We start from the raw sequence: 11,376 nt of genomic DNA on the forward strand, positions 1-11,376 counted from the left end.
TGAAATGAACAATTTTGTTTAAATTAAATTCTTGATCCTCTTGACAGAACCTGGTTTTTTTTTCCCTCCTTAAATTACCCCTTAAATTCAACACAACCAAGAGATCTTCAAGCACAAGAAGCTGAGCAGATAATACATGACTAAAAAATATCAAGGAATCCAACCTCAAAAAAATTTACTGAAGTATTCCTCTGCCTCCCACGCCTACAAGTCACACAAATGTTTGCTCACACACCCTGAGCCCCTCACAGTTTCAAAGACCACAGATGGCAGCTGTGGAATAAGGAGATGTAGAGCCATCGAGCCATCCAGGCAATACAGCTTCCACCCTATGAATTATTTTCACACTGGCAATGAAGCTGTTGCCAGCACTCTGAGCTTTCAGTGTTCAGTTTTACACAGCTCTGTCTGGGCCATTCTTCATTCAAGCAGTTCCTGAAACATGGCGCAGCAGTTGGATGTTTTCTCCTCCCAGCCATCAGTCCTAAGTGATGGTGTCTTCACAATCCATGCAAGTGCCTCCCCTCTTCTCACCTCAAGCTGCTCTGGAGTGTCTGTCCCCTGGCTGCACACAAAATGTTCATTATTACAGGCTCCAACAGGAGCTTTATTTCATGGCGTGTTTCTGGCTGCAGTCTCAAGCTCGTCTTGCCCAGCCAAGACCCCTTGTAGGTGGAGCTGACATCCAATACAATAGTTACACTGAAAAATATAGCTGGCTTTGCAACACAGGAAAAGCACACTAGCTTTTCCACACACCTACTGTGGCACCATTGGCAATGCTGTACTGTACTTCTGACAGCTTACAGGAAAAGGCCAAAATTGTCAACAAAAATAAAGATCCATTAGGCCAAGGAGGCACAACACAGCAGCGTATGAAAGGAGCTTCCCCTTTATTGCTGTATTATTAAATCACAAAGCACTGGACCACTTTGATACATTGCTTATTACTGCAGGTTTTCTTCTGCCTTCACTTATGGAAGAGAAGACTCGTGGATATATTATTATTATGATTGGTATTATCCCCTGCTGCATGCACCACTCTGTACAGCAGGCTATGCTGCCTAGTCCCATGGGAATGACACATCTGGTTTCCATCAACAGCATTTCATTTATTGACTCTTTTTTTCTTTAGTGCACTGTTTATATTGGAAAGGTAGTCTAGAGACCTGTTTCTCTACTGAGCCAAACATATTTTCTTTACTATTTCTTAATGCATTTAAGTGATCTGGGAATTGACTTTCTTTCCTAATCCAGCAAGGCATTGAATCTCTTTTTGCTGTTTCTTAGATGAAATCTAAGTCCTACTCTTGTAGTAACACAGGGAGAATTAAGGTGTGTGAAAATCGTAGGAAGGATGGAAGGACGAACGGCTCAGCTGAGAGATCTGTTTTCCCAGCCCCTCCCATTGTAGGAAGATAAATACTAAGAAGAAGGGTACCAGACCTTTTATAACTGCTGTAGCACATTGTTTAGCTTCCCTATGGAAGCTAACAAGTAGCACACACTCTAAAGGATATTTTATTTTTGCGTTGGCTGCCAACCATCATATGCAATGTTTAGGCTTCCAGATATTTTATAGCTAGCTTTCAAAATCCACAGTCTGCAGAAGTCAAGTAATATGATGAAGCAGATGGAAAGGGCGATATTTTGAACACTATTGTAGTAATTCATGGCTTAGTAAAACAAAATGAACTTCATGGCCTTGGGGCACTGATAAATCTCACACAAAATTGTCCAAGTTTGCAGCAAGGAAGGGGTGGATGTGGACTGAGTCTTTATCAAGCATCAGCCCCCAACCTCTGCAGCACTTCTGCTGTTGTGAAAGGTGGGTTGTCAGATGAGGTAATTTTCTGCATGTTTGAGAGTCCTTGATGGCTAAGAATCTTTTCTTATCATGCTTTCAATGCTGTGGAACTGTAATCTTCTTGCTATATCTAGGGGAGTCTCCCCATTCTGAAAGAAACACATGAAATACATTGCAATATGACAGATATGGGTCACATACAAAGACATTTCCTAACTTTGCCCCCTGTGTAAGGTCCCCTGTCACTTCTGCTCTAAAATAAAGTTTTCAGGACATGCTGGGCCTATACTGCTCTGGCTGAAGAAAGGAACAGAGACCTCCCCTACAGTAGGGAAAGCCTTTCCACTTTTCCTGGGAGTAACATCCAAATGTACAGAGCTCAGCTATGATTTGATTTCAAGAGCAGCATAGGTAATACACTGCTCACCTCAACTCAGCAGTGCAGATACTCCCAGGTCAATATTGATTTGGGCAACACTTGAGCTGTTCTGGTGACAGAAGCAGATTGACTTAGCCTCTCAGAAGAAGGCTGCTCAACAGCACAAAAACCACCTAGGAAGACTTCTATCCTTGCCCTGCAGCCTACATCTTAAGAATAACTATAAAGAAGCTCTGAGCTAAGTAGAAAACAGGAAACACATTGGCTGCCAGGAAGATGTGCACCCTTTTCCTTACATTGCTGTGCACCAGCTAAGGCCTACAATGTACCTCCTGGCTGACCACCATGATCAGCAAATACATTTATCAACTTCATCTTCTTACCTGATTCTTTACAGAAGTGTCTGCATGAGCTTCTAGCAGCAGAGGAATGACTGCCTGGTTTTTCATTTCACAAGCATAGTGAAGGGCTGTGCTGCCAGACTGAAGGGAAATGGAAGCAAATTAATTTTATTTCTATGACTTCTTTAGTAGAGCTTAGGTAAGTAGGACTATCTGTAGGCTATTAGATTCCCCCTAACAGCTGGTTGCAAAACACACATACCATTTCCTGTCACAGTACACTACAAGGTGAAACAAACACATTACCATGAGAAAAACAGGATCAAAAAAATTAATTCCTTCCCTGGGATGCAACTGCTAAAACAGGTTTGATACATTAGCAGGAAACCAGTAATTTCAGGGGATCACATGAGCTTGACCTCAGAAACTACGTCTTAAATAATACTGTTTGCTTGCACTTCAGTGTTTCAGAATTTCATTGCGGATAAAATTAGTGTTTCTCCTTTTCCACCTTAGAGAAGAGCAGCTCTTTACCTCACCCAAGTAGGATAGTGGATACATAACTCTGTATAGGGCAGATCAGCACACTCTGAAGAGCAAGAGAAGACACAGGGTCTTGCCCTGTAGCCCACAACTCTGTTCCAGTTCAAAATAAATGCTGATAAACTCAGATGCTTGTATCACTAGAGTCTTTACAGAATTGAGTATTTAATACATCAGTACCTGATCCCAGTTTGCCTGGATTCTCTTATGAGGGCATTGCTCAGAAAGGGAGGATTAGTTGATTAGTTGATCAGAATTATTTCTGTATCCACTATAAATCTGTTGCCTGAGTGTCAAGCAGAAGCACTGAATCCTCCTGGTACATTAGTCAGTTCAGTCCCTGATGTTCCTACTCCAACTATGCTGTAGAAGGTTCTGTAGTCTGTTTTTAGTATTGTTTCCTTCCTGTGAGCCACATTTGCATTTGTATAAACCCACTTACAGAGTCTGTAGCATTCACATCCACTCCAGCTCTAAGCAGCATCTTGACCAGGTGTTCGTTCTGTTTTGTCTTTGAAACCTGAAAGAGTAACACAGTAACACAGTTAATCTCATATAGCCTTAATATATTTGTGCTAAATACAGTGGGGTTTTCCCAAAAAGAGGCAGGGTCTCTGGAAAAGTGAGACTGATGCAGCAATACAAATCTGTTCCTTCACCAGTTACAGCCACAGCAAAATCTCATTCTTGCTTTAAGAAAGCAGCCCATATTCTGTAGAGGTTCCTGGCAGTGTTTCAGGCTGCTTTCTTAAAAATGGCAAGGGAAAGGTACAGAGTCATTCTTGCTTTCCCTCCAGACTCACCATGAGAAGGTACCCAATGAGCATAACTGGCATGAGGATTATGATGAGCACATAGTCAAGGAAGGTGAACCGTTTCCTCACAGCATAGTGGAGGCAAGTGCAGCCCTTCTAAACACAAAGCAGCTCTCATTAGTACCAGATTCAGTCATCTCACTTTGACTAACATTGATTAGAGAAGACCATTTTAAATTCCACAAGCTTTCTTCTACAATTTCTAATAGGAAATCTCCTGTGATTTTCAAGCAGAAATAGACACATGCATCTTGCTTCCTTCAAGTAGAAGCAGATTTAGCACATAGAGGGAAATGGAAATTGAACTACACAAGCAAGGAGGATGTGGGATCCAAAGGATTCCATGTGGATGTTGGCAAACTTGGACCTGGCTGCAGAAATTCAAAGGAGAGAGTGGGTATCCCTTGTGGCTGTTGCTGCCACACAGCAAGGTAAATCAGCAGTAGGAGTCACCACAGCCCCCCTTCTTATGGAGGTGCTGGCTACTGAAACAAGGATATCTGAGACCTTAGGACATCACTTTTGGGACATCAGAGAAAAACAGGAAAGCAGCAAAAACCACCGCAGACTTCTATTGAGAATAGAGCTTTAAAAAAATCCTTGAATACTGAATACCAAAGTAACTAAAGGGCAGGTCTGCATACTTTTGTGCTACAGTGTTAAACTTGTTACTGGTTGTCAAAATGGAGCTGGACGCAGGGCCCCAAAAGAAGCAGAGAAGCCTTTTAGTTCCACCTGTTTCTCCACATATGCTCAATAGGAAACAAACTTGAGGTTTGTCTGTGCTTTCTAGTGTCCCCGCTGGCACTCCAAGAATCTGAAAGAACAGTCCCAAAAAGGAGAGTCAGCGGCCACTTACCTTATTTCTGAGGTTGACATCAGCATGTTTCCTAAGAAGATAGTTAACTATCCTGTTGTTTCCTTGTTTACATGCACAAATTAAGGGGGTGTCTCCAAAGAAGCTGTCCTGGACATTCAAATAGTTGCTGTTGCTCTCCAAAAGGAGATGAACTTTGTTGAAATCGTTGTTATAAGCTGCCTGACAGATGGGCTGAAGTGAGAAGATAATATTCATCAGCACGTGTTTCACTAAGACATCCGTACTTGCCATCCTGGCTGACTCCTCACACACCCCAGGACACTTGGCAGAGCCTGTAGTTCTTGGTGCCTTCCAGAAGATGGTGGTAGGAGACGCTCCTGCAGCTCCACACAGCTCCCAGCCCCAAAGTGACAGCCTTGCACAGTGGAATGGATTTTCTGCTCCTTTTGGATGCTATTTCTATAACCCAGGAAATAAGTCCTGTTCATTTATATTTAAATAATATTTTATTTATTATCCTGATTTATTATCCTATTTATAAATGGCTGTTTATTTGCAGCCATTAGCAAAGAACCCCCCAAAGCAGCTTCCATTTTGACGGGAGTTGGGAGCTGTGTTAAGCAGCAGGCAGGGACAAGCCCCTGTGCCCGAGTTCTCCTCAGGCTTTACCTCTGGCTGAGCAGAATGAGCCACTCCTGACTCATCTGTTCCCAGGTGAGAGTTGAAAAACCAAGCCCCACCAATGTTTCTTTTCTAGACCTTGAAATACCTAAAAAAACCCCATGCCAGTGTGCCCACAGGTCAGATCCTGCTTGGCTTTTTTTTTTGAGAACTGCTTTCTGGTTAGCTTTTCGCTCAATATTTCTACACATCCTTGACCTAAACTGCAATTTCTTCCATCTCCTGTAGCACTAATTCAGACTAAGGAGAAGCTGGGAAGGGCAGGAGTACTGCAGGTTTCTAACAGCCTAATACAGGCAGAAACTAACATTTAGAGGCGAGGCAGACTGGTAGCATTTGAATTCTCCAGACAAAAATAGAATAAGTCTGTCTTTTCTTTGATACTGAAGATTTTACCCAAAATTTTCCAAAACAGATATTTTCTTTAAATATTAGCTGTAGTTTTTCCTCTTTGCTCTCCTTTTTTTCACATTCTAAATACTCTATATGAAAAAGATCTAGTGCTGATCTCTGACCTCTTTCCTCACTCCCCCAGATTGTTCCCTTCTCTCTGTTCTCCCCTCTACTCCTACACCTTCCTGCATTAAAAATATTCATCTTATTTACACATTTTCAGCCAAACTTTGATTTACAAAACAGGTTTATCTCCAGCATAATTACTGCTTAGTTTTCTGGGCAGCTGCATAAGAGAAGTGATTTGTTTCCAAAGAAAGTATTTACATACTTACCAGACCTTGCACCACTTCTTGTTTTGTTTTTATTATGAGTCAAAAATCTACAAAGAACACATGCCATATTTTAAACTTGCACATCTGTCTGTATTTGTATAGAAGTATACATATACAATTTGGGGTTTTGCCTTGAACCAGAACCAGAACTGTTTCAATGATTTTGAGGAGAAAAGCCTCTTTCAAACCCCTTTTGGTGTGATTTGCACACAGGTGCCATCTAAAAGATCAGTTTTTCTCTAGAACCCTGCTCTCTGTCATGTTGGTGTCTAGTACTGTATCTTCATGTCCAGGAGAGAGAAGATCCTGTGGAGTCTGTCTGCACCTCTGATTTCCCTGCTACTCTTTTGCTTAGATATTGCTTTGCTTATTTAAAGATGTTCTTTGGTTGAACATCTGTTCAAATCCCAGTCATTTACCATATAAATTTACTCCTTCCTAAGCTGGTTTTGCTCACTCAATAGCTCAAGGATTTGATTTTTTCTGCTTTTCTTTCTGTACTGCCTCCAAGATTTTACTTGCTGGGTGAACCCAAGGCATTCCTGACTGATGCTCTCATTGATCCATGGGATCTTTCTCTAAACCTTCCACTCCTGCTGAACTCAGTTCTAGAGCCATGAACAGTGATGACACACAGACCACTCCCTAAGAGACCACATTATTTGGGGTGAAGTCACGCACAGAGCCAGCACACACAAGTCACAGGTGCTCCTTCACCTGCTGAAACCAGAAAACATCCAGGGCACAGAGAATGCAAGGAAGCAGTTCTCATCCATTCCAGCAACTAATACCTGGGAAACTGATGTATTTAAAGTATGATGTAAAGTAAAGATCCATTTTGAATCATTATTATTCCCCAGGAGTGGGGGTACTTTGTAGAAATTATGCTGTCTGCATTATGTTCCATTCATATTTAAAAAAAAAACAACAAACACAACTTTTTTCCCATTTCTATGGGATTTTTTTGAGGCCCACTCTGCTGGTTTGTATTCTTGAAAATACCTTTCAATCAAAGAAAGTTGAAGAATCTCACAGACCAAACTTGTAAAATATCTCTCAAATTGGCTTTTCAATAGCTGGAAAAGCAAACATAGTAGCAGAATATTTAAGTAAAGGAGCAAAGCACTACCAACAACTCTAAGTTCATGATATTGACATCAATAACAATAAGGATTCAGGAAAAAAAAATGTTAGGAAAGTATAAAGATAAGAAAAAATACAAATAGGTGACAATTCCTTTCTCAGCCACTTGTCCAAGAAAGGAAAATGCTATATTAGATAGTGTCTCTCACAGAAAGAGGTGTTATAGAAGACACTTTACTGGGATGGTGTGTAGAGTTCTTGTAAATTGTGTCCTAAAATGAGATCAGACCATGGCAGGAGCATGAAACATCTCTACAACTGAGGAACATGAAGAGCCTGAGGAAAGGTTGATTTGCTTAGCTGGGCTAGGGAGACACAGCACTGTCCCCGGTGCTCCAAAATAAATTAAAGGGACAGTATTAAAGAAGACAAATTAATTTCAAGGAATATGGTTAAAAAGTTGATACATCTGACCAAGAAATTTAGCATGAAAATTAGAAAGACATTTGTATTCATAAGCAGAGTAAAGTAACAAAACAAGCTTCCAGTAGCAACAGATTGGACACAAAACCTGCCTGGCCCCAGGCTGGGGCTTGAGCATGTGCCAGGATTTCTGTGGTTGTGAAGCCTCAGCCACAAAATTCTTTTCCATCTCTCACTTTTTTGGGTTGTCACTCTGGCAACTCTATCTAAAGGAGAACTAACTGTGCTTTAGACTGTTTTAACCTATCCTGGCGGATAAGGGGCTGGAAAATCTCACTCTGTTTTCTACAGTGTTGGAAGATTGCCTCAGTAGTGATACAGCCAGTTTCATATTTGTGTTATGGTTATTACTGTTGCTATGTTATTGTTATCCACTCATCGTACACAAGAGAGAAATAAACCTATGGGATAGTTCTCAGAATACCTGAGCCTCACATGCCAGGGGCAAGCCATACCCAAGGAACCCAAAGTTCATGTCTTGTGCTCATGTCTGTGGAGTCTCCTTTAGGGATGTGTGAGAAGAGAACACGACAACAAATTCTGAAGAAAGCACCGCTGGGAACTGAGTTCTCAGCTTCTGGAGGAGTGGTTTGCAGTCCAAGACACAGAGTGGCTTCTCTTGCCCACACCCCATCATTTATACATCCCAGTGTCCTGGCTGCCCAGGGAACTCACAGCAGACCTGCCCACCGCCATGAAGCAGCAGGGCAGAGCCAGCAATGGCACAGCAAACACTGCACCCCACACAGACACGGGCTCAGCTCTGCAGGGAGGGGGAGTAGGAGCCACAATCCCAGCTCAGGCAAAGAGGAGGAGAGGGCCTCTGTGGAGGATCTGGCAGCCAAGCCCTCCAGCTCTGCTCTCATTCACACTTCTGCAGCACCACCCAGCATTCAGACAAGGTGCACTGAAGAACCTGACTGCATGACTCTGCACAAAATGTACAATGGAAGGGAGGGAAAAACCAGAATGACAACCCCAAGCACTCCTTTAACCCTCTCCAGAGGTGCCTTTTCCCAGCCATAGCATCAGGGCTAATCATAAACTAGAGCACAGTCTGCCCAGCTGAAAAAAAAAGCAGTAGGCAGACACTAGAGAATGGAAAGTAGAATTTGAAGATTAGATATGCCAATAATTGAGTGTTTAAAATCTCTCTTTCTCCAATACCTCTTCTTCTGCAAGCCCTTCAGACCAGATTTTAGTTGTTCAGTATAAAAGGCTTCAGGGAAGATGAGAAATACTCACAGGACATGCAAGGGTTTTCATGACTGAGACCACTCAGTACAAGATCACCAAATATGTGGTGCAAGAAAAGCAATATCACTTTCGCTATCAGAAAGGGCAGTTATAGAACCAATTTTTAAAATTTTTTTAATCAATTGTGGAACATGATTGATGCTAGGTCCTAGCAGTTTACCCAGATCCAGATGAACCAGCAGATCTGAACCTGTCTGGTGTTTTCAGAGTTTCTTGCATCACCCTCTGCTCAGCTTTGATGAGCTTAGTGATAAACCTCCAGCTACTTAGCAAGTTGTTCCAGCCAAGTAAAGGTTAAAGGCACAGTATGAAGGACAAAGCATTCAACCAATAGAGAGGAGGTGAAGGTAAAGCCTGTCTTGCAACTTGGAGAGCAATTTCAGTTGCAATTGCTTCCTCCTTTAGAACTCAAGGGGATTGCCTAAATTACATCAAGGCTTTGCAATTGTTTAGAAAAAAGGAAAATATTTTGCAATGTCAAAATATTCTGAACCAATCCATAGCCTCTTCCTTTGCACTAAAATTATATGAACAGCATGCTGTCAACTTAACAGGAAAGTCTAAATTATGTTTATGATGCCAAGGAATACACTAATATCTAAGTAAGTTCTGCTTCTCAGAAAAGGCAACCTACAATTTTTTATTTTCAGTTGCCTAGCTTCCTATCCTGTATAATTTACATCATTTACCATATGAACCATAATTTATGCAGAAAACTGTTTCTCAAAATGTTTAAAGAGAGAAAATGAACTTATATGAAAATATTAACTAATAAGCATGAGAAATATGAACTGCATTTAAGCATTCTTTAAAAACCTGTGCAATTAAGCTAGACAACACTGATTTCCATTGCAATACTATCCCAGAGTAGCAGATCTGGAGAGAGGCAAGAAATTCTTTCAGAATAAGCTACAGTCTCTTCAGCTGATCACACTATGAATGCACAGATTCAAGTTCCTTGTAATACTGGAAGAGGAGAAGATGCCTGATTTCCTGATTTCACAGAATAGCTTTTTGAAAATAAAAGGGTGGCTTTCAGCATAGAAATGTAACCTTTAAAAGCAACAGCTATGTAATGCTACCTCCAGAAAAACAAACACAGTGCAACGCACTCTTTTCACAGTCACAAAGGACCAAAATCCTCATTTGTCCCCATGTACAAATGGGAAATCTATAACAGAATACGTTTAGGAGAATTTATTCTAAAGTACAGGAAAATATTAAATGAACTGTAGTTTGGGGACAAACCCATAAAGATAAGGTAAAAAATAATTACCTTCCTAAAATGATATGGGGGGCATGGGATGTTTTCTTAGGCATTAACTTTATTATCTGTATTCAGTGTAAGCCAAGGAGCTGTCTGCTTTTTGCAAAGCTGTTTGTCACTTGCACCATGTACAGAACTGTTCTGGTCTCAACACAGAACAACAGAAAATGTTGAACACATACTTTGTGAAACCACGATAATTATGCCGGTTAGTGCATTGTTTTTTTTTTTGCTTCTATAAACAATACCACTGACAGCTTGTAATAGACAAAGGAAAACATTTCCAAAGGGAAAAAACTTCCAGATTTCTATAAGCCCGAGTATGGGAGGCTGCAAAGGGAACATACCAAGCCCAGTGAATAACCATCCCTTGAACAGCGTCAGTAACTGCAGAAAATGGTCACGTACCTCTGAATAGAGTATCCCCATGCCTATTCTTCACTCTGGAGCTCCTTCTTGTTCAACAGCCCAAGTTACCCTCACCTGAAATGTGCTCAAGCCTGTTTGAATCTGGTTAATAGTTAACGTGAAAGTATCACTTTTTCTTAAGCTGTGTTTCCTCTCAGTGCTTTCTACTTAGTAGCATAAAACTATTGTCTTCAGAAACCCAACCCAGGGAGGCAAACGTTGAGAACAGCAGCCTACGGAAGGCTGATGGAACAAGTTACAACACAGAAGCATTTTCCTTTGTCATTTCTGCAATAACATCCTCCAGTTACCTAAAAAGGAAAGTAGAAAAACAGGTTGAGGAGAGGAGGGAGAGAGAAGGGAAGGAAGTTTCACAAGAAAGAAATGGAGGAGTGAAAAGAATAAAGAGCTTGAAATCTGAAACTTAAAATAAAGAAGAATTGTACTTAGTTTGCCACCCAAGCTAATGTTGACTAAAATACATTCCAAACCTACTGCAAGAACACCTCAAATGCCTGTCAGGAAAAGGGAAGCACCTAAATCCCACGCCTTTAATGAGAACTCCCAGTATAATTAGCCTCTCACTCTTTAATTAAACAGGCCGACCGCTTTCATCACATTTGCTCCATCTTCTCTTTCTAGCCCAGCCCAACCAATGAATATGATTCATGTCTACCCTGATAATTTTATATGCTAATTGGGAAGAGAATTATTGCTGATGGCCCTGAGGATAAGATGCTGATGGCATTTCTGTACTACACTCA

The 11,376-nt window shown here is 41.2% G+C and overlaps 1 protein-coding gene across 1 annotated transcript; it reads right to left on the reverse strand.

Moving 5' to 3' along the window:
- Window positions 1-34: 34 nt before the first annotated feature.
- ANKRD22 (ankyrin repeat domain 22) lies at window positions 35-10,899 on the reverse strand. The gene is made up of 6 exons (XM_014275503.3): window positions 10,613-10,899; window positions 4,745-4,936; window positions 3,874-3,981; window positions 3,513-3,590; window positions 2,570-2,668; window positions 35-1,956 (listed from the first exon to the last, which is right to left on the reverse strand). The coding sequence occupies exons 1-6, from the start codon at window positions 10,631-10,633 to the stop codon at window positions 1,879-1,881; spliced, it is 576 nt and encodes a 191-aa protein (XP_014130978.2). The 5' UTR covers window positions 10,634-10,899; the 3' UTR covers window positions 35-1,878.
- Between the last annotated feature and the right edge of the window lie 477 nt (window positions 10,900-11,376).

Source organism: Zonotrichia albicollis, chromosome 7, assembly GCF_047830755.1.
Source record: "Zonotrichia albicollis isolate bZonAlb1 chromosome 7, bZonAlb1.hap1, whole genome shotgun sequence".
Lineage (NCBI taxonomy): Eukaryota > Metazoa > Chordata > Aves > Passeriformes > Passerellidae > Zonotrichia > Zonotrichia albicollis.

What these genes read in the sequence shown, in the direction of transcription:
- ANKRD22 (XM_014275503.3), bottom strand. Translation starts at nt 10,633, where the DNA reads ATGGGGATACTCTATTCAGAG. An exon ending in TGGGGATACTCTATTCAGAG is followed by an intron (nt 4,937 to 10,612) that starts GTACGTGACCAT and finishes TTCTCACTTCAG; the next exon opens with CCCATCTGTCAGGCAGCTTA. An exon ending in ATGTGAATGCTACAGACTCT is followed by an intron (nt 2,669 to 3,512) that starts GTAAGTGGGTTT and finishes ATTTCCCTTCAG; the next exon opens with TCTGGCAGCACAGCCCTTCA.